Raw genomic sequence first — 23,767 nt, 5'->3', positions numbered from 1 at the left:
TAAAACTTAATGCCTCGCAAATGTTCGCAATATCAGAGAAAAAAGAAGACGTCACATGGTTGTGACAGCTTTTTGACAGACTCATGTAGACTTGTTTTCAATGACAGTTTGACTGACATTTCTGCATGGATCTCGATTGTTTTTAGTTTATTTCATTTCAATTTCTTTACAACTATTCCAGCACCATTACCTAATTACTATTTGATTTATTTACTAATGCTATGACAAATATTGAGGCTTTAAGCCTCTATCAATATGGTTTTAAACGCGGCTGTGCAGATGCTGAGGTTTGTAAACTTATTATAAACATAACCTGTCATCAAAAGTTACTGTTTCATTTTACCAAGGGTCACTTGCTTAATTATAATTTACTCATTTCTTAGTCGTAATCTTTGTTTTGAAAAGTAATTTTTCATATCACCTATATTTTCACGTGGAAGCCTTCCAACCATCTATATTAAAAATGTATTTTCAGGGAGGCAGATGAGTTAAAGGAAAAGATATTGAAATTCAAAAGTGGAACATCAATGCTACAAGAACGCAGTCTTTGGGCTTCACAACAGCAACTACAAAAAGTATGTAAATATTAATTAATAAATTTCTGGAAAAGTGAATAATTATGCTTATAGTTTATTTCCTGACATCTGGTGAAGGGTCAGGTCAAAAGTGCCCGAAACCGCCGAGCTTGCATGAAGAGAGTTATGAATGTGAATGAAGCAAAGGAAGTATGCAGGGATCGTGGCAAGTGGAAAGAGGTAGTCTCTGCCTACCCCTCCGGGAAAGAGGCGTGAGTTTATGTATGTATGTATGTATGTATGTATGTATAGTTTATTTCTAACCAGCTGTTCTAGATGAAATCATCATGGTGGTACATCAGGTGTTCTTATTATTGTTACTATAATGAAAAACCTTTTTTTTTGTCTATGCACAATAGCTATTTTACAAAAAAGATAATTATTGAAAAAATATGTCTGGAGAAAAGCACATTTCGTTCAATTTATTCATTGTATTGATAAAAGACATTGGATAACACCAGAATCAGACTAAAAGTACACCTTCACAATGTCAGACCTAATACTCTCTCAGACAATAACTCTTCATTTTTATCGCAGGTGTATCAAAAGGTGTTAGTGCTAGATTTGGACTATGCCCTGGACAAAAAAGTGGAGCAAGACCTGTGGAACATTGGCTTCAAGCAGCAGATTGAAGCACTGCAAGCCATTATTAAAGACCGAAAGGTAACTCATAACCTTTTAATCTTTTTTTAGTATTGACAGCATTTTCACTTGAAGGCCGCTTACTTTGTAAAAAGGATATGTAGAATAAAAGAATGCACTGATTGACTGATATCAATGCACAGCCTTGCTTTTCCATTTCACATTATAATAAAATGCAAAAGTGCAATAGTTTTCGAATAAAAAGCGAAAGAGCGATAGTTTTTTTTTGCACAAGAAAAACAGAGAAGCGCATGCCCTGCTACGGGCCCTGGAAGTGTTTTTCGTAATTCCAACACAACTGGCAATGAATAGAATTTTAGCAACAGAAGCATACTCTAGTTAAAAATAACAGTAATGTATAAAGTGAGTACTCCTCCTTAAACCAGACTAATTATAAAATCAACTTTCTAACAACCACCCATAATTTCGTCTATTATAAGAACACTAAATATGGACTGGTTTCATTAATATAATGTTATTACAAAATTGTTGTGTTTTTTATTTTACAGAACCCACTCCGAAGCGAGGGTCAAGCGATGCTGACATGGGTCCTACAGGCAGCGGCTGGATTTTACCTGTGCTTACTTCACCAAATATGTACCACGTTTAAGCTAGACTTGCCTTTTAGGTAAATAAGTTTTGAATAAGTATGTACCTACTAATGAGTGTGTGTTGCAGTAAATTATGTGGTTTGAAATTTACCGCAACAAAAATTTTTGTCCGCGATTATCTCGCGTTTCATTAAATTGATTTTGATGCGGTTTTCAGTTAAGTGTTTGTTACGCTTATAAGGTATTATAAATTTAACCGACTGTAAATTTTTTTATTAATTGGAAATATTTTTGTTTTTTTTTTAAGTAAGAGTTCCCTTCTTACAAAAGTTATTTATGATAAGAAACCACGTCCCTTTACTCTGGTATTCCCTAATTGTTCTAACCACTCCGAGTGAAATTAAAAAATTCAAGCAAAATGTTATTTTTCTACCACTAGACGTCGCGCGTCCTTGCTGGGGCTGGTGGAGGGGTGGGGGGCGGAGCCCGGCGCCGCGCCCCCGCCCGCGGCCGCGCAGTACATCTGCCAGCACTGCCTCGTGCACCTCGGCGACCTGGCGCGCTACAGGCAGCAGCTGCGCCAGGCTCACACCTTCTACAGGTATTGTGTTATATATAAAATTCTCGTGTCACAATGTTCGTTCCTGTACTCCTTCGAAACGGCTTGACCGATTCTCAATGAAATTTTGTGAGCATATTGAGTACCTACCCAGAACCCAGATCGATCAGAGAAAGTTTGTATGTCATCATACTCTGGCCGGGATTTGAACCCAGGACCTCCGGTGTCACAGGCAAGCTCACTCCGCTGCACCACAGAGGTAATCGTAGTCGTCGTAAGGGATATAAGATATAATTTAAATCCATAGGATAATTTCAATTTTTGTTAGGTTAGGACTAGTTTTACAATGTTTAAGAGGGCGTGGGTTTAGCTATCGTGTAGTCAATGAGGTAGGTACTCAACTTTAGTGAGCGCTGAAGTAGACCAAAGGCGAAGGTCCAGGACACGTGCATGCTTTCGTAAAGGGCCCCGGGCGGTGATGATGGGCGCTGGGGAGACCGCAGCGGTATGACGTCACAATTTCTTAGTAAAAAATTTAAGTGTGTAGTCGCTGTGTGGTTCCCAGCACTAAATAATAAAACCTCTCCACATCTTTCCCATGGATTTCGTATTAGATGACTAAGGGACAGGCTAATTCATTTGGTTTTCTATTAATATGAATAAATAAAATAGATTGTCTCTCTTTATATAGTTATTTTTAATGAATAAAGACAAGCAGACAGTTGACAGTGACAGTGACAGTTGTACCGTTGTGCGCAGACACGCGCTGATGGTGTCGGCGCACTCGGGCCAGCCGTACAACCAGCTGGCGCTGGTGTGGTGGCGGCTGGGCGCGCGGCTGCGCGCGCTGTACTGGCACGTGCGCAGCGTGCTCGTGCGCGCGCCCTTCCCGCCCGCGCGCGCCAACCTCGCGCGCACGCTGCGCGCCGCCGCCGCCGCCGCCGCCGGGTCCGTACACGTACACGATACATACAGACATACATATATACTTACATACATTCATACATATATAGTTTCTCTATCTATTAGCATAAAATTTTGTGTCATCATTTTACATGGCATACTTTTGTTTAGCCTAATAATTGTTACGCATAATATTATTTGGCATAACTTTTTAGGCATATTTCTTTAAGCATATCTACTATTAGCATAACCTTACCTAACCTAAGAAGTATTCACCTTATAACGCATTACACTACATCTGCTCCGCGCAAAAAATAAATTAGTCTGAACTATATTTATACCTATTGAAATAGTATGCCAAAACCAATTATGCCAAAAAACTATTATGACAAAAAATAGTATGCGTAACTCGTTATGCCAAACAAAAATAGGACAAAAAAAATTAGTCGAATGAAATCACACATCTTAATTATATTGTGTACTTACTAACTATACTAAGCCCGGATTTCACACGGGTTACATTATTGATTTTCATTTAAACTTTCATCCTCAAATCTATTCTATTCTACATTTTGTCCCCTATAATAACAGACACAGAAGAAAATCTATATCTATACTTATATTATAAAGCTGAAGAGTTTGTTTGTTTGAACGCGCTAATCTCAGCAACTACTGGTTCGAATTGAAAAATTATTTTTGCGTTGAACAGACCATTTATCGAGGAAGGCTTTAGGCTATATAACATTTAACATCACGCTGCAACTCTAAAGATCAAAGAAATAATGAAAAATGTGAAAAAAAAAACAGGGAAAATTATTCATCCTTGAGGGCTTCAATGATGCCCATAATAACTATTCCACGCGGACGAAGTCGCGGGCACAGCTAGTGATATACATATATATTGTGTTGTTATTACAGTCTCTGCCTACCCCCTCCGGGAAAGAGGCGTGATTTTATGTATGTATTTATGTTATTACAGCCAAACCAAAGACCTGCCCGTATTACCCGGTTTAACATCCCGGGAGGCGCAATCGGCTGCGACTCCTCAGCGGCTGGACGCGGAGAGTTACGTCGCTGAGATGATCCGCGCCGTTCACCTGATACACACGGTCGAGGAGTGAGTACACCCCGTTACTGCTAGTGATGTGCCCGTTTACGGATCCGATGGACCTGATGCCGTGTGGTTCCCGGCACCGAATAGTAAAAAGAATCGGACCATTCATCGCTCTCCCATGGATTTTGTAAAACGTGACTTAGGGGTAGGCGTTAGGGTAGGTAGGTCCTACAATAATGAAAAAAAAATTATAATTGTCATATCTTTCGGTTTCACAACATTGGTTGACGTTAACTTAAATTACTTAAAACTAAGTTTACTGTCGGTTCAAAAGCGTCAGTGCAGTAGAAGCGGTAACGAATTGCACTGCAGCATTTTCTTCAACAACGTCAACTTCACAACTATTTGGATAGTTGTGAAGTTAGAAATGTGTACGGGAGAACACATTGTTCAAATTAATTGTTTTATATGAGATTTTAATAATAAAATAATAAATACAATAAAAATCCAATATAACTTGACTTATATATATATCAACAATGGCAAGTGGAAAGAGGTAGTCTCTTCCTACCGCTCCGGGAAAGAGGCGTGATTTTATGTATGTATGTATAACTTGAGACCTCTAACCTTAAAATTGCCCTTGTTTCAGTTTAGACACGGCGACCGCTATAGTGAACAATCTAAACTCGTTCCTAACACCGCTAGTGGGCACTCAGAGCTTCGAACCTGACACACTGATACAGGTGAGGATGTTTCCTTTTTGAAGTAAAGAGCGAGACGCGTATGTACAGTCGCCTGCAGATAAACTCGTGTTGAAGTGAACTTAATATTCATGTGTATGAATATATTTTAATTTAAATTTTCTGTATTTTTGCATGCCATGACTGGTTGAATATCTGTGTAATTTGTCCCGTATATATTTATTTATTTAAATGCGCGAAATGTATATGCTTTGTAACACCTATATTTGTACCGCATTTATAGCAAATAAAGTATTTGTATTTGAAAAAAGTGGGAGAGACGGAAGGTTCATGTTTTTCTTACAAGTGACTGTACATTGATCAATACCATTTTTTGACAACTTATGGTAAGTTATCTTATCATCTTGCGATGCAAAGTACAGACATATCACGTCACGTATCACGTCTTTATCCCATGCCGGGTAGACAGAGTCAACAGTCAGAGCAAAATGACTGAAAGGCCACGATCAGCTGTATTACTTAACAATAGAATTGAGATTCAAATTGGTGGAATTGGGTACTTTGGGTACTAGCCCATCGCAGCCATTCCCTTAGTCGTCTTTTACGACATCCATGGGTATGATGTGTGGAGTGGTATTATTGTAAAGTGCTGGGAACTACACGGCACGTTTCAAAGTAATATATTTATTATTTACCTTTTACCACCATCAATAATTAGGATTATCCCTATTTATCCCAAAAACTAAATGAAATTTTCTCTCAAGATGGCGTGCGTATTAATCTGGTTAGTACACTCGTGCACGGAGGATTTGAAGCTGGATACTGCGGAATTGAGCGCGGACGAGGCGCGCGGCGCTGCGCTGGCGCAGAGCCTGTGCGCCAATAGCGTGCTCGCGTTGGCGCTGTCCGCGTACAGCACGCCGTCTAAGAAGACCTACTTGGCTGCCTGTGAGTATTACAAGACATCAAAATCAATATTTTATTTTAAAAATAGGCCTTTTTGCAGTCACTTTTTTGTTAATTGAGGTTATCCTACTAATATTATAAACTAGCTGTGCCCGCGACTTCGTCCGCGTGGAATAGTTATTTTGGGCATCATATTTATTTTTGCAAACATCCTCCTCGGCTTTATCAATTATAGCTGCTAATTGTTATGCGACTTGGCGACGACTTGGCCCACATTGGCCCGCGACCGAAGGGTGACCGTATATATGCGTTTAGGGTGAGAGGTTGTGCGTTTGTGTTTGTTTGTGCAAACCAATGTTAGCATATATCTCCAAAACTACTGGTCCGATTTTAATGCGGTTTTCACTACTGGATTTAGATTTTATTGGTGCATGTTCTTAGATAGGTGTTACGGTTACAAATCACCAGGATGCGCTGCAGTTTACAATTGTTTACATAAATGAATGTTAGCATGTATCTCCAAAACCACGGGTTCAATTTGAATGCAGTTTTCACTGCTACATACAAAGGAAGTATTATAAGTAGCATGATACCTATCTATATGTAGGAAGTAGGATAGAGCAGGGCGATCGAAAGGGCGGTCAGGCGGTCACGCGTATTAGAAAGAACGCTGGTTCGCCGTATTAAATGTTTCGCTGCAAATTGCTTATAACGACTATATCTCAAAACCTATTCGTTTGATTTATATACTGTAAATGGAAATTTTAGTCTACATGAAAAGCCGAAAGAAATAACTATATAAATAACTTATGTTTATAATGAAAAAATAATCTTAAAAAATGAACATAAAAGTGGTTATTGTAAGTAAACCTTAAGAGATAGATATATGCTCACGCGGACTTTTTTGTGGCAAAAAATGTACTTCACATCTTTAGTACATCCTACTACTATTATAAAGGTGAAAGTTTGTATGGATGTATGGATGTTTGTTACTCTTCCACGCAAAAACTACTGAACCAATTACCATGAAATTTGGTATGTAGGTAGCTGAAGACCCAGAATAACACATAGGCTACTTTTTATCCCAGAGTTCCCGCGGGATTGATAGGGTTTCCATGCGGACGAAGTCGCGGGCGGCCTCTAGTTGTTTTACTATATCATTGTTGGTTTGCGCAGCGTTCGCGTGGAAAGCTTGCAGATGGCCGACTCATTCAACTTGCACCTGCATTGTTGACGTTTCCCGTAGGAAATCCGGGATAAAATGTAGCCTATAGCCTTCCTCGATAAATAGACTATCTAACAGTGAAAGAATTATTCAAATCGGTTCAGTAGTTTCTGAGATTAGCGCGTTTAAACAAACAAACAAACAAACAAAACAAACTCTTCAGCTTTATAATATTAGTATAGATGCGAAAGTTTGTATGTCAGGATGTCAGTATCGATGTTTGTTACTCTTTCACGCAAAAACTACTGAACCGATTACGATGAAATTTTGTATGTAGGTAGCTGAAGAATGACATATAGGTAACTTTTACTTTTTATCCCGGAGTTCCCGCGGGATTGATAGGGTTTCCATGCGGACGAAGTCGCGGGCGGCCTCTAGTATCTTATATATTAGTATTTGTAAAACTGTTACAAGCTACAAGCTACCTAAGTACTAGTCTTGAAAAGTGCTTAGGTAGCTGGTATAGAGATAGAACAAGATATCTTTTCTCTTTATCAATAGAGTGGCTTAGTGTAGATATAGAATCGCTTCCATTCATTCCCGTCTAATATAACATCGATGGCTGGTTGCTGCTGTAATTCAGTGCTGTGACGACATTATATGTATATACGTTCCCCAGTGAAGGTGTGGGCGTCGTGGCTGACAGCTGCGCCCGCGGCGCTGCGCTGGCGGGCGTGGCGCGCGCCCGCGCTGTGGCCGGCGCTGGCGCGCGCCGCCTCCGCTGCGCGGGCGCACGCTCTGCGCGCCGACACGTGTGAGTATGGGTGGCAGGCGCCGGACACTGCGCGTTTTCACATTTCATACAAACGACTATACAATACAGGGTGTCTTGGACAGCTACACATTTCATACAAACGACTATACAGGGTGTCTTGGACAGCTACACATTTCATACACACAACTAACTATACAGGGTGTCTTTGTCAACTACACATTTCATACACCCAACTATACAGGGTGTCTTGGACAGCTACACATTTCATACACACAACTAACTATACAGGGTGTCTTTGACAACTACACATTTCATACAAACGACTGTACAGGGTGTCTTGGACAGCTACACATTTCATACACACAACTAACTATACAGGGTGTCTTTGACAACTACACATTTCATATAAACGACTATACAGGGTGTCTTGGACAGCTACACATTTCATACAAACGACTATACAGGGTGTCTTGGACAGCTACACATTTCATACAAACGACTATACAGGGTGTCTTGGACAGCTACACATTTCATACAAACGACTGTACAGGGTGTCTTGGACAGCTACACATTTCATACAAACGACTATACAGGGTGTGTTGGACAGCTACACATTTCATACAAACGACTATACAGGGTGTCTTGGACAGCTACACATTTCATACAAACGACTGTACAGGGTGTCTTGGACAGCTACACATTTCATACAAACGACTATACAGGGTGTCTTGGACAGCTACACATTTCATACAAACGACTGTACAGGGTGTCTTGGACAGCTACACATTTCATACAAACGACTGTACAGGGTGTCTTGGACAGCTACACATTTCATACAAACGACTGTACAGGGTGTGTTGGACAGCTACACATTTCATACAAACGACTATACAGGGTGTCTTGGACAGCTACACATTTCATACAAACGACTATACAGGGTGTCTTGAACAGCTACACCTTTCATACACACAACTATACAGGGTGTCTTGTTAAGTTGACTGGAAGAGATTGCATTTGCGATAAGTCCCGCCTATGTAACATCTCTGTTTTTTTTCTACCGTTTTTTAGACAATAGACTCAACCCGCTAAGTAAGTGATTGAAATAAACATACCTACGACTGTCTGTTTGAAAATGAATCTTAATGTAAACATATCAAGATTCATTTTTGAATGGCATTCCGCACGCATATATACGTTAGGTAGGACCACTCCATCTCGTTCCCATGGATGTTGTTAAAGGCGACTAAGGGATATGATTATAAACTTGGGATTCTTCTTTTAGGCGACGGGCTAGCAACCTGTCACTATTTAAATCTCAATTCTATCATTAAGGCAAATAGCTCAATGTGGCCTATCAGTCTTTTCAAGACTGTTGGCTCTGTCTACCCCGCAAGAGATATAGACGTAATTATATGTATGTATGTATGTATACAAGTAATATCTTCTTCCCCCTGGCGTTAATCATGATCACATCCTAAACTCTCTGGAGAGAAGCACGGATGCGCATGATTCTGAATTGGGTAAATCTCCCGTCAGACCTTAGCAACCTTTGTGGATTATTTTTTCTTGAAAAGCCATTAAGGAACACCGCTGAGCTTCTATGAAGAGAATTATGAATGTGAAAGAAGCGGAGGAAGTATGCAGAGATCGTGGCAAGTGGAAAGAGGTAGTCTCAGCCTACCCCTCCGGGAAAGAGGCGTGATTTTATGTACGATCGCGTTCATATCTGCAGTCATAGTTTTAAAATTCTTACGGGTTAAAATAGCGTGCACTGTGGTTCCACTAGACACACACACACATGCATATTTAAAAAGAAAAAATATTCCATCAAATGAATACGGTCTTTAATACCAATGATTACTAAGTAAAACAGTTTATTATTCTATGACATATTATAACATAACAAAACAGAAAGAGACGGTAATCAACGATGGCCGAACTGGGCCCGATAATTGTCGATCGAGATATCGTTGTCTCTCATTATTTGCATAAGATTTGCCTATAGAGGGAAGCCTGCGACTGCCAGACTTATGACATTTCAATAAGGTTGAAAGTTTATCTGCACACGACCCTAACATAGGTAGTGGTTCCTTTGAAAGTTATTGGGTAGCAATTTTATTACTTGTGTGAGCAAGTGAGATCTAAGATATATTAGATAATCTCGCTTGCACACACTCGCTTGTTCTAGTTACTAGCGTTACTTGGATTCCGAAGTTACTCAAGGATTTTTTTTGCCTATTAAAAAAAAATTAGTGTTACTGACAATTTTTAATGTTTCAAGGTGCCATTTGAACTAAGTAACTGACTGACTAACTAACTGATATCTAAGAATTACAAACACGGAAAGTTGTCTTCAAACACGGAAATCAGCAAGAAATATTAAACAAGAGGGAGAAAATAAAACATTCAATAATTAAAATTAGTAAATTTTATACATACATACATATAGTCACGTCTATATCCCTTGCGGGGTAGACAGAGCCAATAGTCCCGAAAAGACTGAATGGCCACATTCAGCTGCTCTGCTTAATGATGGAATTGAGATCCAAATAGTGACAGGTTGCAAGCCCATCGCCTAAAAAAAGGATCGCAATTTTATAAGCCTATCCCTTAGTCGCCTTTTACGACATCCATGGGAAAGAGATGGAGTGGTCCTATTCTTTTTCGTATTGGTGCCGGGAACCACACGGCACAGTAAATTTTATTGAAACAGTTTACCTATAGTTTTGTTTACATATTGATGATTATATAAAGCTATACATACAGCATATTACACTAATTGTATCATCTACTTATCTCCTGTTATTACGGTTACAGCTTAATTATTCGTTTTCATAAAGAAAAGATATTGAAGCTGTCCTTAAATACTATCTAAGTAATTAGTAGTTTTAATATAAACTGGCAGAAGCTTTCACGCACTATATGGACTCGATGCACAGGGCACAAATGATATTGTTGGCATATCATCAATCGGATAAATATACCGCACAGTTGGTAACATGGTTTCTTCCAGCACTTGCACATAATGAGCAGCTGTAGCGCGTCCTGCTATCCAGACCTGTTCCCCAGGTCCAGCAGCACTCATCCAGCCCCACATATTTACAGATATGTGTTCAGACTCCATATTTGGCACAATATTTTTTTCTTCATACCGAGTTGCATTTCTTCGCCATAAATGAAGCCTACCGTGTTGTGATGACATAAACGAAATTTTCGTCCGTAAATATCGCTTCTTTCCAGGCAAAATCCAAATACTGCCGAGCAAATTCTAAACGTCTTTGCTTATTTATTTCGGATAAATACGGCTTTCTTGCTGGCTGTCTGTGGTGTAGTCCCTCACGATGCAAACTCGACGAACAGTAACCACTGATGTGTCGAACTGTTCCGCAAATATTCTGGTCGGTATGAAGCCATTATTTTCGTACTGTTCCACCATGGATCTCCGCTGTGTGGCTGTCGCTGTGTTGATTATTAGCGGACGACGGTCGCTGCGGGGTCGACTTTTTACACTACCCTCTTCTTGATGGCGCGTTACCCAACGTTTCACCGCTTGTTGTTTATTGTGTTATTTGTGTGAATGTGTGAGTGATAGCAGCGGTGCAAGCTATAAAGTTTTGCGAACTATGACTGCAATTATGAACGCGACCGTACATATGTATGTAAAAGCCATTAATGATTATTTCTCCAGATGACACGGTGCCATTGCCTGAAGATGAGGAGCTAAACGGGTTCCTGCCACTGGAGGCGTCTTTCGAAGGTCTGCGGTTCGCCAACTACGCCTGCTGGGACACATATGGTGGCAAACTACCCGATTTGGACTCGCAGATTGAGGACAAGTAAGACTCTAAAGGTTACCCACGAAACAGGCTTAGCCTAGTGTGGGAATCTTTGTTAATACTGTGTAGCATGTTTTATTTCTGTCCCAGTTTAGATATTAAGTACTAGAGGCCGCCCGCGACTTCGTCCGCGTGGAATCAATCCCGCGGGAACTCCGGGATAAAAAGTAGCCTATATGTTATTCTGGGTCTTCAGCTACCTACATACCAAATTTCATCGTAATCGGTTCAGTAGTTTTTGCGTGAAAGAGTAACAAACATCCATACTGACATACAAACTTTCGCATTTATAATATTAAGTAGGATGTACTTTTATTTACTTCCTCTTGTATGGAATGTATGTAACATATTTTCTTTTAGGCCAATAAAGATTTTTATTTTTTTATTTATCTAAAGTAGACCAGACCTCACATTTAAGCACCCGTGCCGTGTGGTTCCCGACACCAGTACAAAAAAGAATAGGACCACTCTTCTCCATGAATGTCGTAAAAGGCGAGTAAGGGATAGGCTTACAAACTTGGGATTCTTTTTTTTAGGCGATGGGCTAGCAACCTGTCACTATTTGAATCTCAATTCTATCATTAAGCCAAATAGCTGCGCGTGGCCTATCAGTCTTTTCAAGACTGTTGGCTCTGTCTACCCCACAAGGGATATAGACGTGACCATGTGTATGTATGTATGTTTAAGCACCCACAAGTGATGACAGATTTTTCTGGGCCGCCTTAATGAGGCATTTGTATTTACGACAGCCATCTAGTGGGTGTCGTGTGATTCCCGACTGAAGAAACAGATATCTTTCCCGTGGATGTCGTAAAAGACGACTGAGGGTAAACTTGTTTGAGACATTTGGGATTCTTCTTGTAGGCGACCGACGAACCTGTCAATATTTGAATCTCACGGGAACGTGTAGGAAACTACACGGACATATATATTTTATGATGATGGTCATGTAATTTTATTGAATGAAATGAACATAATGTACAAGTAGAATACATAATAATAGCCAGTGCCTTCAATGCTGTTGTTTGGTGACACACAGGCCGCCGGAAGTGTCGTCATTATCGCTGAGCAGCGAGCCGGAGTTGGAACACCGCCTGCGCGCGCGCAGACTCGTGGCTCTCGCGAAGGAACTCGCGAGACTTCAGCCCGATTGCCTCTCCTACACGTGAGTCTGTGAATACTTCTTCAACGGTTTACAGAAGTCTTACCTACACCGATTTTAAACGCAGAATATTTTTTTTTATAGCGCAATAATTTGAACTTATCCGCCTATCAAAGCGAACCGCGCTTTTTGAATTACGCTTATTACGAGCGAGACAGCTGGAGATATTTTGTTTTTGGATTTTAAGTTTAATTCACTTGTGATAAGGTCGTTATTTCATTGACTTGTAGGTATATTATTTCATTGAAATGCGACTTACAAAATAGATAGTATTTTATGTATTATGTACATATTTTAATTAATTTATTTGTTTAAAACTTTATTGATCCTCAGAAGAATTTATTTAACAGAGTATAGTATTCTATTTGACAGAGAAGAAAACGGCGAGCTTACATTTACGGCTGCCACCGTGGGCGGGGAGCAACTGTCCGAATCGTTAGCCGAGTTGTCTGTGGGCGAGCCCGGGGCGCGGGACAGCGACGAGGAGCCGCCGCCGCCCATAGTGATCTCCGAGGCGGACTTCCGCGAGAAAGGTCGGGGCTCTAGTGGTACATGTCTCTCTGACGTCAGCTAGTGTCTGTGGGCGAGCCCGGGGCGCGGGACAGCGACGAGGAGCCGCCGCCGCCCATAGTGATCTCCGAGGCGGACTTCCGGGAGAAAGGTCGGGGCTCTAGTGGTACATGTCTCTCTGACGTCAGCTAGTGTCTGTGGGCGAGCCCGGGGCGCGGGACAGCGACGAGGAGCCGCCGCCGCCCATAGTGATCTCCGAGGCGGACTTCCGCGAGAAAGGTCGGGGCTCTAGTGGTACATGTCTCTCTGACGTCAGCTAGTGTCTGTGGGCGAGCCCGGGGCGCGGGACAGCGACGAGGAGCCGCCGCCGCCCATAGTGATCTCCGAGGCGGACTTCCGGGAGAAAGGTCGGGGCTCTAGTGGTACATGTCTCTCTGACGTCAGCTAGTGTCTGTGGGCGAGCCCGGGGCGCGGGACAGCGACGAGGAGCCGCCGCCGCCCATAGTGATCTCCGAGGCGGACTTCCGGGAGAAAGGTCGGGGCTCTAGTGGTACATGTCTCTCTGACGTCAGCTAGTGTCTGTGGGCGAGCCCGGGGCGCGGGACAGCGACGAGGAGCCGCCAATAATGGCAAAAATTTTAGAAAATTATAGGATTTTTTCTCGATTTAGAGCAATTATCGTTTTGACCCTCTCATCTTTGCGTGTTCCCAGTTGCACCCTGTTTCAAGTCTTGGGATCTGACATTTTAAATTTTTTTACGGACTTCTGTCTTCAGCTTTGTATAAATAAATGGCATAAATAATAAATATGTACGGGACAAATTACACAGATTGAGTTAGCCTCGAAGTAAGTTCGAGACTTGTGTTACGAGATACTAACTCAACGATACTATATTTTATCATATAAACATCCAAGACCCAGACCAATTACAAAAAGTTATTTTCTCATCACACCCTGGCCGGGATTCGAACCCGGGACCTCCGGTGTCACAGGCAAGCGTACTACCGCTGCGCCACAAAGGCCGTATAAATAATTTAAAATTAAATTTATTATTTTCTTAGTTCCAAATTAAATTAATAATTATTTTTCTTCAGTTCGCGAGAAACGCGTTGGTATACTGAAACCACAGGGGTCGTTGGAACGAGCGAGGGAAGAACGGGCATTGGCTTCTACACAAGATGACCAGGTGAATAATCTATACTAATATTATAAAGCTGAAGAGTTTGTTTGTTTGAACGCGCTAATCTCAGGAACTACTGGTTCGAATTGAAAAAAATATTTTTGCGTCGAATAGACCATTTATCGAGGAAGGCTTTAGGCTATTTAACATCACGCTATAACTATAAGGAGCAAAGAAGTAATGGAATATGTGAAAAAAAACGGGGGAAATTATTCATCCTTGGGGGCTTCAATGATGCCCAAAATAACTATTCCACGCGGACGAAGTCGCGGGCACAGCTAGTCTTTTTATATTTATAGTCTTTTTGTTTTGTAGTTTTTATGTATGTTTATTATATTTAGTAAAATATAAATATATTAATTTTGTTTGACCCCACATAAAGTTCTCCCGTCTCTGGTTGACAGGTAGATAATGCTTCTAGCACTAAGTCCGCCAATTGTGCTATATATATTTGTACATGAATACATACATATAGTCACGTCGATATTCCTTGCAAGGTAGACCTAGTCAACATTCTTGAAAAGACTGAAAGACACATTCAGCTGTATGACTTTATAATCGGAATAAATATATACGGGACATATTACACAGATTTAGTACGCCTCGAAGTAAGTTCGAAGCGTGTTACGTGATACATACTCAATGACATAGGGTTTTAAATTCGCGTTAACTTAGTCGACGCGTTTGATCGATTAAAACTCGCACTAACCCCTCTGTATTATTTAAGACTAGAGGCCGCCCGCGACTTCGTCCGCATGGAAACCCTATCAATCCCGCGGGAACTCTGGGATAAAAAAGCGTAGCCTATGTGTTATTCTGGGTCTTCAGCTACCCACATACCAAATTTCATCGTAATCGGTTCAGTAGTTTTTGCGTGAAAGAGTAACAAACATCCATATTGTCATCCTGACATACAAACTTTCGCATTTATAATATTAGTAGGATAATAGCGTTGAGTTGAGTTTAGTTATTGTTGTTTATTCAGTTAAGATATGTATTTCTGTTAGTATATTATTATATTGTTGCTAATATCTGTGACTTGCCGCTTTTTACTGAATTATCTATTTCCTTTATTGTTTGCCGGTTGACTGGAAGAGATCCCTTCATGGGATAAGTCCGCCATTGCAAGTGATTTGTTTCTTTTATAACTATGTACTTACTATTTTCTTGTTACTGTTTAAATTTCTATACAATAAAGATATTACAAACAAATAAAGCGTTCGCGCCAAGGATAATATCGTCTAAATAGTAATCCAAGTCATCTTAACCTGATGATATCGCAGGAGCCGGAGGCTGGTGAAGAATGCAACAAGAGTGAGGATAAGAAGGAGAAGAAGCCTCGCGTCAACATCGCAATGGCGGCCATCATGAGGAAGCAGGAGGAGTCTAACAAACAGGTGACGTTGCTCTCATACACACGGTGTCGTGTGGTTCCCGGCACCTTTAAAATGGGACCATTCCATATCTTTTCCACGGATGTCGTAAAAGGGAAAGGCTTGTGGCGATGGTGAATTAAAATCACAAAGAACATGTGGAATTCTATCATTATATCGTTCTATCATTAAGCCAAATAGCTGAACGTGGCCATTCAGTCTTTTCAAGACTGTTGGCTCTGTCTACCCCGCAAGGGATTTAGACGTGACTATATGTATATATATGTAAGACCGTGTGGTTCCCGGCACCGGTTCAATATGAAAAAGAATAGGACCACTAATAAAGGATATGCTTATAAATGCTCGGGATTCTTCTTTAAGACGATGGGCTTGCAACCTGTCACTGTTTGAATCTCAATTCTGTCAGTGGTCCAAGCCAAAGCCGATCCCACAGGCTCCTCTCCGAGATGAGGTTGTAGCCAGTCTAAAGACCATCTTTAATCGTTCTTTTTTTTACAATTTTTTTTTGCTGTGTGAATCCCGACAGTGCCTTTAGGTATCCGGCACCAATAGAAAAAGAATAGGACCACTCCATCTCTATCACTTGGATGTCGTAAAAGGCGACTAAGGGATAGGCAGTTGTCACAGGGATCAAGTTATTTAGTATTGGGACAATAATGTTTTCATTATTAGTTATATTGTACCTATTTGACAGGTGAATATTGACCTAGACCAACGTATCTAGATCAAATTAAGGATGTCCTGGTAAAAGGTCAGGTCAAAAGTACCCGAAACCGCCGAGCTTGTATGAAGAGAGTTATGAATGTGGATGAAGCGAAGGAAGTATGCAGAGATCGTGGCAAATGGAAAGAGGTAGTCTCAGCCTACCCCTCCGGCAAAGAGGCGTGATTTTATGTTTGTATGTATGTTGACAGGTGAAATTCGTGACGCCGCCGCCCACACCGGACTCGGCCGAAACCGAGACCAAAGATGAGAAACCCAAAATAATACAACCAAAACCAATAAAGTCCCTAGCTAACCTCCCTATAGGCAGAAAAACCGGGGGAATTCTCTCGCTGAAGGACAAGTCCGCCGGGTATCCCCACCTTGTCAACACGGACCCGGAACCCAAGAAGGAGAAGGAGGAGAAGAGGGAACAAAAAACTACCAATCCTACCAATCCTCAGCAAAACTACCAACACCCGCCTCAGCAGGGTAATTGGGCGCCGAATATGGCAACACAGACTTATAACGAGCCGAGAATGAACTTCCAGAAGAATTATGGAATACAAAATGCGGGGATCAGTTATAATCCTAATTATCAGCCGCCAGGTAAGTTTTATTTATTGTAAACTAGCAACCCGCCCCGGCTTTGCACGTGTATATAAAAACTATAATTATTGATATAAACTAACTAATATTAATAACTATATTGTAGATATAAACCTTAGTCTGTGAACAGTCTTTCCAACGTTTCAAACGGGAATAAAATCCTTCCATAACTTTCCGAGATTAGCACATACACTTACAGACAAAGAAAATAGGAAGACTATAATAATATAGTGATCGTAATACGTCATGACTTTAGATTCTTTCTTATAAAAAATAATAAGGCTGTATGTTTAAAAAAGTGTTTAAGAATTACTAAAACATTTCTGTAATTTTGACAATGTATCAAAAGGTCTGGGTTCGATTCCCGCTTTAAATTACCTGAGTTTTCCCAAAAAAAAAAAAGTTTGTTTTCATCAACTTTATATTATGTGCCGTGTGTTCCCGGCACACGCACAAAAAAGGATAGGACTCACTCCATCTCTTTCCCATGGATGTCGTAAAAGGCGATTAAGGGATAGGCTTACGAACTTGGGATTCTTTTTTTAAGGGCGATGGGCTAGCAACCTGTCACTATTTGAATCTCAATTCTATCATTAAGCCAAATAGCTGAACGTGGCCGATCAGTCTTTTCAAGACTGTTGTTATGTTTACCCCACAGCGGATATAGACGTGACCGTATGTATGTAACTTCATATCTCAGAAAGGAATCATTAAAATTTATTTATTTCAGGCGTCGGCAGCAACATCAGACTGCCCGTTGTCAACCCGAAGGAGATCGACGTGCGAACGGCCGCATTACAAAAGCAGAGTTCCCGTCACGACATGTTCCACGATGTCCAGAAGTTCGGTCACAATTATCAAATGTCCGGCGACAAAAAGAATTTCCTCAACGACCTGCCGCCGAGATTCGCGAACCAATACAAGTACTGGCAGAACGCGCAAGAGAACGAGAATATATTCCGCGATGACAGTTTCAAGAATCAATCGCTGTTCAACACCCAGCAACCGAATTGGTTGAACAACCAGCGGGAGTGCCAACCTACGTGGTGGAAACCCGACCAATCGTTCAATAATGCGTACACAACGCCATCTATGAATTTGCAGTCGAACTTTTATACGCCTCCGCCGACGAATATCGGCTATCAGATGCCGAGTTTCAATCAGAATCAGGGTTTGGCGCAGAATAAAGATATGATTGGACCTAATTATATGCAGTCGACGATAGGTATGTATGATGGAGAGCGTAGGCGAGTCGAATCAGTGAAGTGGTTAGAATGCGTGATGCGCAGAAATGCACAGGTTGGAATCCCACTTCGGCCATGTACCGGCCGTGTGCAGGTTGTTAGCACATCGCCTAAAAGAAGTTTCGAGTTTATTAGAATCCGTGCCCTTAGTCGCCTTTTACGACATCCATGGGAAAGAGAGGGAGTGGTCCTATTCTAAGATGTCGGGAACCACACGGAATGGTAGCCGTTAACAGTTAAAAATATACAGTCGAATTTGAGAACGTTCTCCTTTTTTGAAGTCAGTTAATAATGTGCACTATCTCAGTTAAATCAGCAGATTTTTACATACATATGTAGGTATATACGCTCACGTCTTTGTACCTTATGGGGTAGACGGAGCCCACAGTCTCTAAAATAAGTACTAAGAGGCCGAGCACTGTGGCTAAAAGATGATTTTTTTTTCAAGGTCAACCCCAACTCCAGACTCTACAGAACATGGTGACGTCACCTTCCTTCAGCTCATCCCTGAACAATTTCAACTACCCCGCGGTGGGGTACGACGCCTCGATGTACCCACAGTTCAACAAGATGAGCTACCAGCCGCTGCCGGTCCCAAAAACCGGGTATCCGGCAAACGAACCGGATAGTCGGTTCGGCAATATGGATATGCAGAGGAATATCAACTTCAATGACACTGCGAATGAGCCGTTGAAGAGTATGGACCAAATCGGGGTGAGTTTGTTTTAAACTCTATACGGGACAGATTACACATATCGACAAATTACTCAATCTGTGTAACCTGTCCCGTATATATCCACATCCACACTAATAATAAAGAGGAAAGATTTGTATTTTTGTATGTTTGTGTGGAATAAACTCAAAAACTACTGGTCCGATTTTGATAAAATTTAGCACAGATATAGAATAGACCTTCAACAGTGACATAGGCATAAATTTGTTTTGAAATAAATTTATTTCAAAACATAAAACACAAAAATATGTCCACCCGTGCGAAGCCGGGGCGGGCCGCTATTAAGTATATATTTATTTATTATTATTTATCGAGTTAGCCTCGAAGTTAGTTCGAGACTTGTGTTACGAGATACTAACTCAACGGTACTATATTTTTTTATAATAAATACATATATAGATAAACATCCAAGACCCAGGACAGTCAGAGAAAGTTCGTTTCTCACCATGCCCTGGCCGGGATTCGAACCTGAGACCACCGGTGTCACAGACAAGCGTACTACCGCTGCGCCACAGAGGCCGTCCCTAGTTTACTAAGGTTCGATTCCGGGAGCCTCGATACGGGTACACTAGATAGTTTGACTCATCTAAAGACGCTTTCTCATTAATACTACATACGTACATACAAAAAATCACGCCTCTTTTCCGGAGGGGTAGGACTAGGTACATATTTCCACTTGCCACGATCTCTGCATACTTCTTTCGCTTCATCCACATTCATAACTCTCTTCATGCAAGCTCGGCGGTTTCGGGTACTCTTGACCTGACCCTTCACCAGGACGTCCTTAATAAATTAATAGAATACATACATAGAATTACGTCTATATCCTTTGCGAGATAGACAGAGCCCTAAAATGACTGATAGGCCACGTTCAGCTATTCGGCTTAATGATAGAATTGAGCTTCAAATAGTGACAGGTTGCTCATCAGCCAATCGCCTAAAAGAAGAATCCCAAGTTTACAAGCCTATCCCTTAGTCGCCTTTTACGACATCCATGGGAAAGAGATGGAGTGGTCTTATAATTTTTTTCTAATGGTGCCGGGAACCGCACGGCACTCAATATTCTTATTAATACTACACTATATAATGATATGTTTACTTATTTATTTATTTATTATATGTGTTCAGGCTCGTCGCGACATGACAGCGAGCAGTACCTACTCTTTGTTCAGCGGAGCGCCCGACACCGGCGCCTGGGGGAACGCGCACGCGCATCCTCAACAGGTAAATGCTTTACCTGACTTTTACTTTTTTTTCTGCCGATACATAAAAAATATTTGATTCGATCTATACTTTTTCGAAATTCGACGTTTGTGGACATATCGCTGACAAACGATTTGATTAGACTTAAGTCAATTTTGTTTTGATAATTGTGAAGTTGATTATTTGTATTGAAGAAAATGCCGCAGTGCAGTTTGTTGCCGTTTCTTCTGCACTGATGGTTTGGAAGCGGCAGTGAACGTAGTTTTTAGTAATTTATTTGACGTGAACCAATGTTGGGAAACCAAAAGATATGACAATTGTTGATGTTTGAAATAATAAAATGAATAGCAAAAATTTTAATATTTACATATGATGATCTCATCTAAAGTCATCATAACTTCGTATTTTACACAGTAACATTACTATTTTCTTGTTACTGTTTAAATTTATATGCAATAAAGATATTACGAACAAACAAACTTCGACTTTCGTGGACAAATCAGTAATTGATAGAACCTCATCTAAATTGACCATCCTCTGGGCTTTCCTTATGCGTTCCTCTTTAAAAGGAGCCTGAGGTACACTAGAACCACGAACCAAAGGGTGGGTAAGTTTGTTACTTATACGAAGAGACTCCAGTCATACGAAAAGTAAGAAAGCGGACCTCAGGTCCGAAGCATAGTGGCGGAGGGTGCAACTGGGAACACGCCAAGATGAGAGCCTGAGAGACCTAAACTACCTGGACTTGATTGTAGATAGATACATAGGCTCTTTATTGCACCATAAGAAAAAGAAAAACAGAAAATAAAAACAAAGGTAATGAGGTACAAAGGCGGCCTCATCGCTAAAGCAATCTCTTCCAGTCAACCTTAGGGTGGGAGGAAATTAAAATAGAAAGGTGATTGGCGCTGTACATATAAAATAAAATGCAAATGCATATAAAATTAATTGAACTGGGCGCCCTAATTTAGTTTGCTGAAATATTCAGTTGCCTGAATTCTTACTATATTTGTCCTTATCCTAACTACAAATTATTATTCCAAACAAAAGAATTTGAGAAAGCAGTAAAACGTCATGTAATAATATATTAACGTCATGTATTGAAAAAGTATCAACATACATACATACATAAAATCACGCCTCTTTCCCGGAGGGGTAGGCAGAGACTACCTCTTTCCACTTGCCACGATCTCTGGAAAAGTATCAAATATCACGTTATCACTTGCTGGGTAGACAGAACTAATAGCAACCAATCCAACCAATCCATGTCACGTTCAACCGGATTGCTCAATGCCACGTTTCAATATAATTTCAGTCTCTATGGTCAGGCCCGGGGCCCTCTCCGCTAGAACGACTCCTCGAACAACAGAAGCAGGTAAAGCCGCCGCCGCCGCAATGATGACGACCCATCCTGACCCGGACCACTGTACTGTAGCTTAACTGTGATCAAATTGATAGTTATTGTATAATACATAGAGAGGATTGTTATAATGGTTTAAGCATCTGCAATTTTTTTATGTTTCTGCAAGAAATGAGGCGTTTTTAAAATATTCCCCGCCAAGCGAAGCGCAAGGGACCGTTTCTCGAATCTTTTCGACCTTTTTTTTTAACTTTATTTATTTTTTCTTCTGGACACTTCTTGTCTTGTCCAACGTTACAAAAATTAAGTCCCTCGAGCTCTTGGCTAGTACGAACCATTTTGTATTTGTCATAGTTTTAACGAAATTATTTGGACAAATATGTTCACAGTAATAACATTATGTTCTGACCGGGGATCGAACCAGGGACCTTGTGCGCACATTGAGCGCCACAGAACGCAACTTAACAAATAAAATTATTAAGACCGTGAAACTATTAAGCTAAATTGTATTGTTGGTGTCTAATTTTGTGAATAGTTAGACATTACTATTAGAAGGTGTACATATAATCAACAGCATATTAAATAGTGTAATGGATTGTTACGGGGGAATTATAGCTAGAGATGGAACGGATAGTAGTTGGGCTGGATACCAGATATTTGGCCAACCACTTGGCCGGATAGTCGGATATCCGGCCGCCGAATATCCGGTGGAACTTAGTCCTTTGATGCGGCGCACGAACGATTAGGTGGCCTCGGCTAGCTTCAGGTATTTTTCTTGATGAACGAAGTTAGCAATTCTATCATTCAATATCTTATTGTTGCCTGCTACCTCTCAATACAGATAAATTGGTTTTTATTCATCATAATTTGCTTTTAATAAAGTATGAGTACTAATTAATTCATTTTCTACTTTAAATTAAAATACTAATATTTCTTAAGACTAAGTATATAAAATAAATAATTCATTATAAATATTTTTTTTCCAAATACTTTTTCGCCGATTCGGCCGGATGCCTATTCGTTCGAATATATCCGGTATTCGGCCGGATAGTATTAAGGCCGCCGGATAGGCCACATGACGGATATCCGTTTCATTTCTAATTATTGCATAATTGATATTATGAGTTAGATAAATTTTCTTCTTCTTATGTAACTATAATTTAATATATTTTTTTAATGAATCTGAAGTCATACGCAGCCGGGAAAAAGAAGATATTTATATAGACAAACAACAATTTCATTCGTAAATTTCCAGAAATAATGCTGCATATAATCAATTTATTAAAGCGCTTTTGTTCTCTATTACCAAAAAAAAATACATTGCATCTCCAGCTACTCTCATATGTTTTATTAATTATCTATTTAAAAATAACTTTGACCTCGGGAACTGCTACTGCATACAAAGGTTTCACGGTTTGCTTGGCAAAGTATTTTTATAAAGATATTTCGTCATATTAAATCTACCTAGTTCATGTGCTGTTTGTTATATGTACAATTTGTCATATATATATATGTCATATATTGTATAAATTTGTAAGTAAATATACTTAATAAGTCAAGTTTGTAAAGTTATCTACGTAAACAAAAGATTGTTTAATAATGCTTGTGAGAATTATGTTATTGTATCTTATTTATACGAGTATATATCTTCTTGACGCTTCTTAAATTACCGTGTTATTATTTTAAATTTTAAAAGATTTCCTCAAAAATGAAATGCCAATAATATGAAACTTTTTATGAATTTTAAAGAACAACGTCACACTATGACCTACTGTACGTAGTGAAAGACTTTTTTTATTGAAATTAAATAGAACTTACTATTGAGTGCAGTTGATATCTTGTGTTGCAGGATTTATTTGAAATATTAAAAAATGATTGTTTTAAGTTTTTTTCTTTCTTTTTTTCTTTCTCATTTGTGCTATAACGTAAGTAGTGAACTTAAATTGACGCAATTATTGTGAAACAATATTTTGTAATACAAATATTTTTGGTAACACTGGTG

General features: G+C 40.1%; 1 protein-coding gene across 1 annotated transcript; it reads left to right on the top strand.

Annotated features, from left to right (window-relative positions):
* The first annotated feature begins 112 nt into the window (after positions 1–112).
* On the top strand, positions 113–23,711 carry LOC106130936 (nonsense-mediated mRNA decay factor SMG7). Its single transcript, XM_060954266.1, has 20 exons — positions 113–287; positions 476–575; positions 1,113–1,238; positions 1,727–1,845; positions 2,208–2,369; positions 3,087–3,275; positions 4,210–4,347; positions 4,934–5,027; positions 5,750–5,933; positions 7,736–7,870; positions 11,520–11,667; positions 12,707–12,832; positions 13,202–13,362; positions 14,435–14,526; positions 15,804–15,917; positions 16,829–17,225; positions 17,956–18,450; positions 18,918–19,183; positions 20,331–20,426; positions 21,721–23,711. The coding sequence occupies exons 1-20, from the start codon at positions 256–258 to the stop codon at positions 21,802–21,804; spliced, it is 3,258 nt and encodes a 1,085-aa protein (XP_060810249.1). The 5' UTR covers positions 113–255; the 3' UTR covers positions 21,805–23,711.
* The last annotated feature ends 56 nt before the right edge of the window (positions 23,712–23,767 follow it).

The sequence above is a fragment of the Amyelois transitella genome, chromosome 4, assembly GCF_032362555.1.
Source record: "Amyelois transitella isolate CPQ chromosome 4, ilAmyTran1.1, whole genome shotgun sequence".
NCBI classification, from domain to species: Eukaryota; Metazoa; Arthropoda; class Insecta; order Lepidoptera; family Pyralidae; genus Amyelois; species Amyelois transitella.
This window is presented reverse-complemented; position numbering and strand designations above follow the sequence as displayed.

Excerpts from the sequence above, each read along its gene's own strand:
- LOC106130936 (XM_060954266.1), top strand. The coding sequence starts at position 256 with ATGGTTTTAAACGCGGCTGTGCAGATGCTGAG. Across the intron at positions 13,363-14,434 it reads GGCGGACTTCCGCGAGAAAG|TTCGCGAGAAACGCGTTGGT; the intron begins GTCGGGGCTCTA and ends ATTTTTCTTCAG. Across the intron at positions 19,184-20,330 it reads AGAGTATGGACCAAATCGGG|GCTCGTCGCGACATGACAGC; the intron begins GTGAGTTTGTTT and ends ATATGTGTTCAG.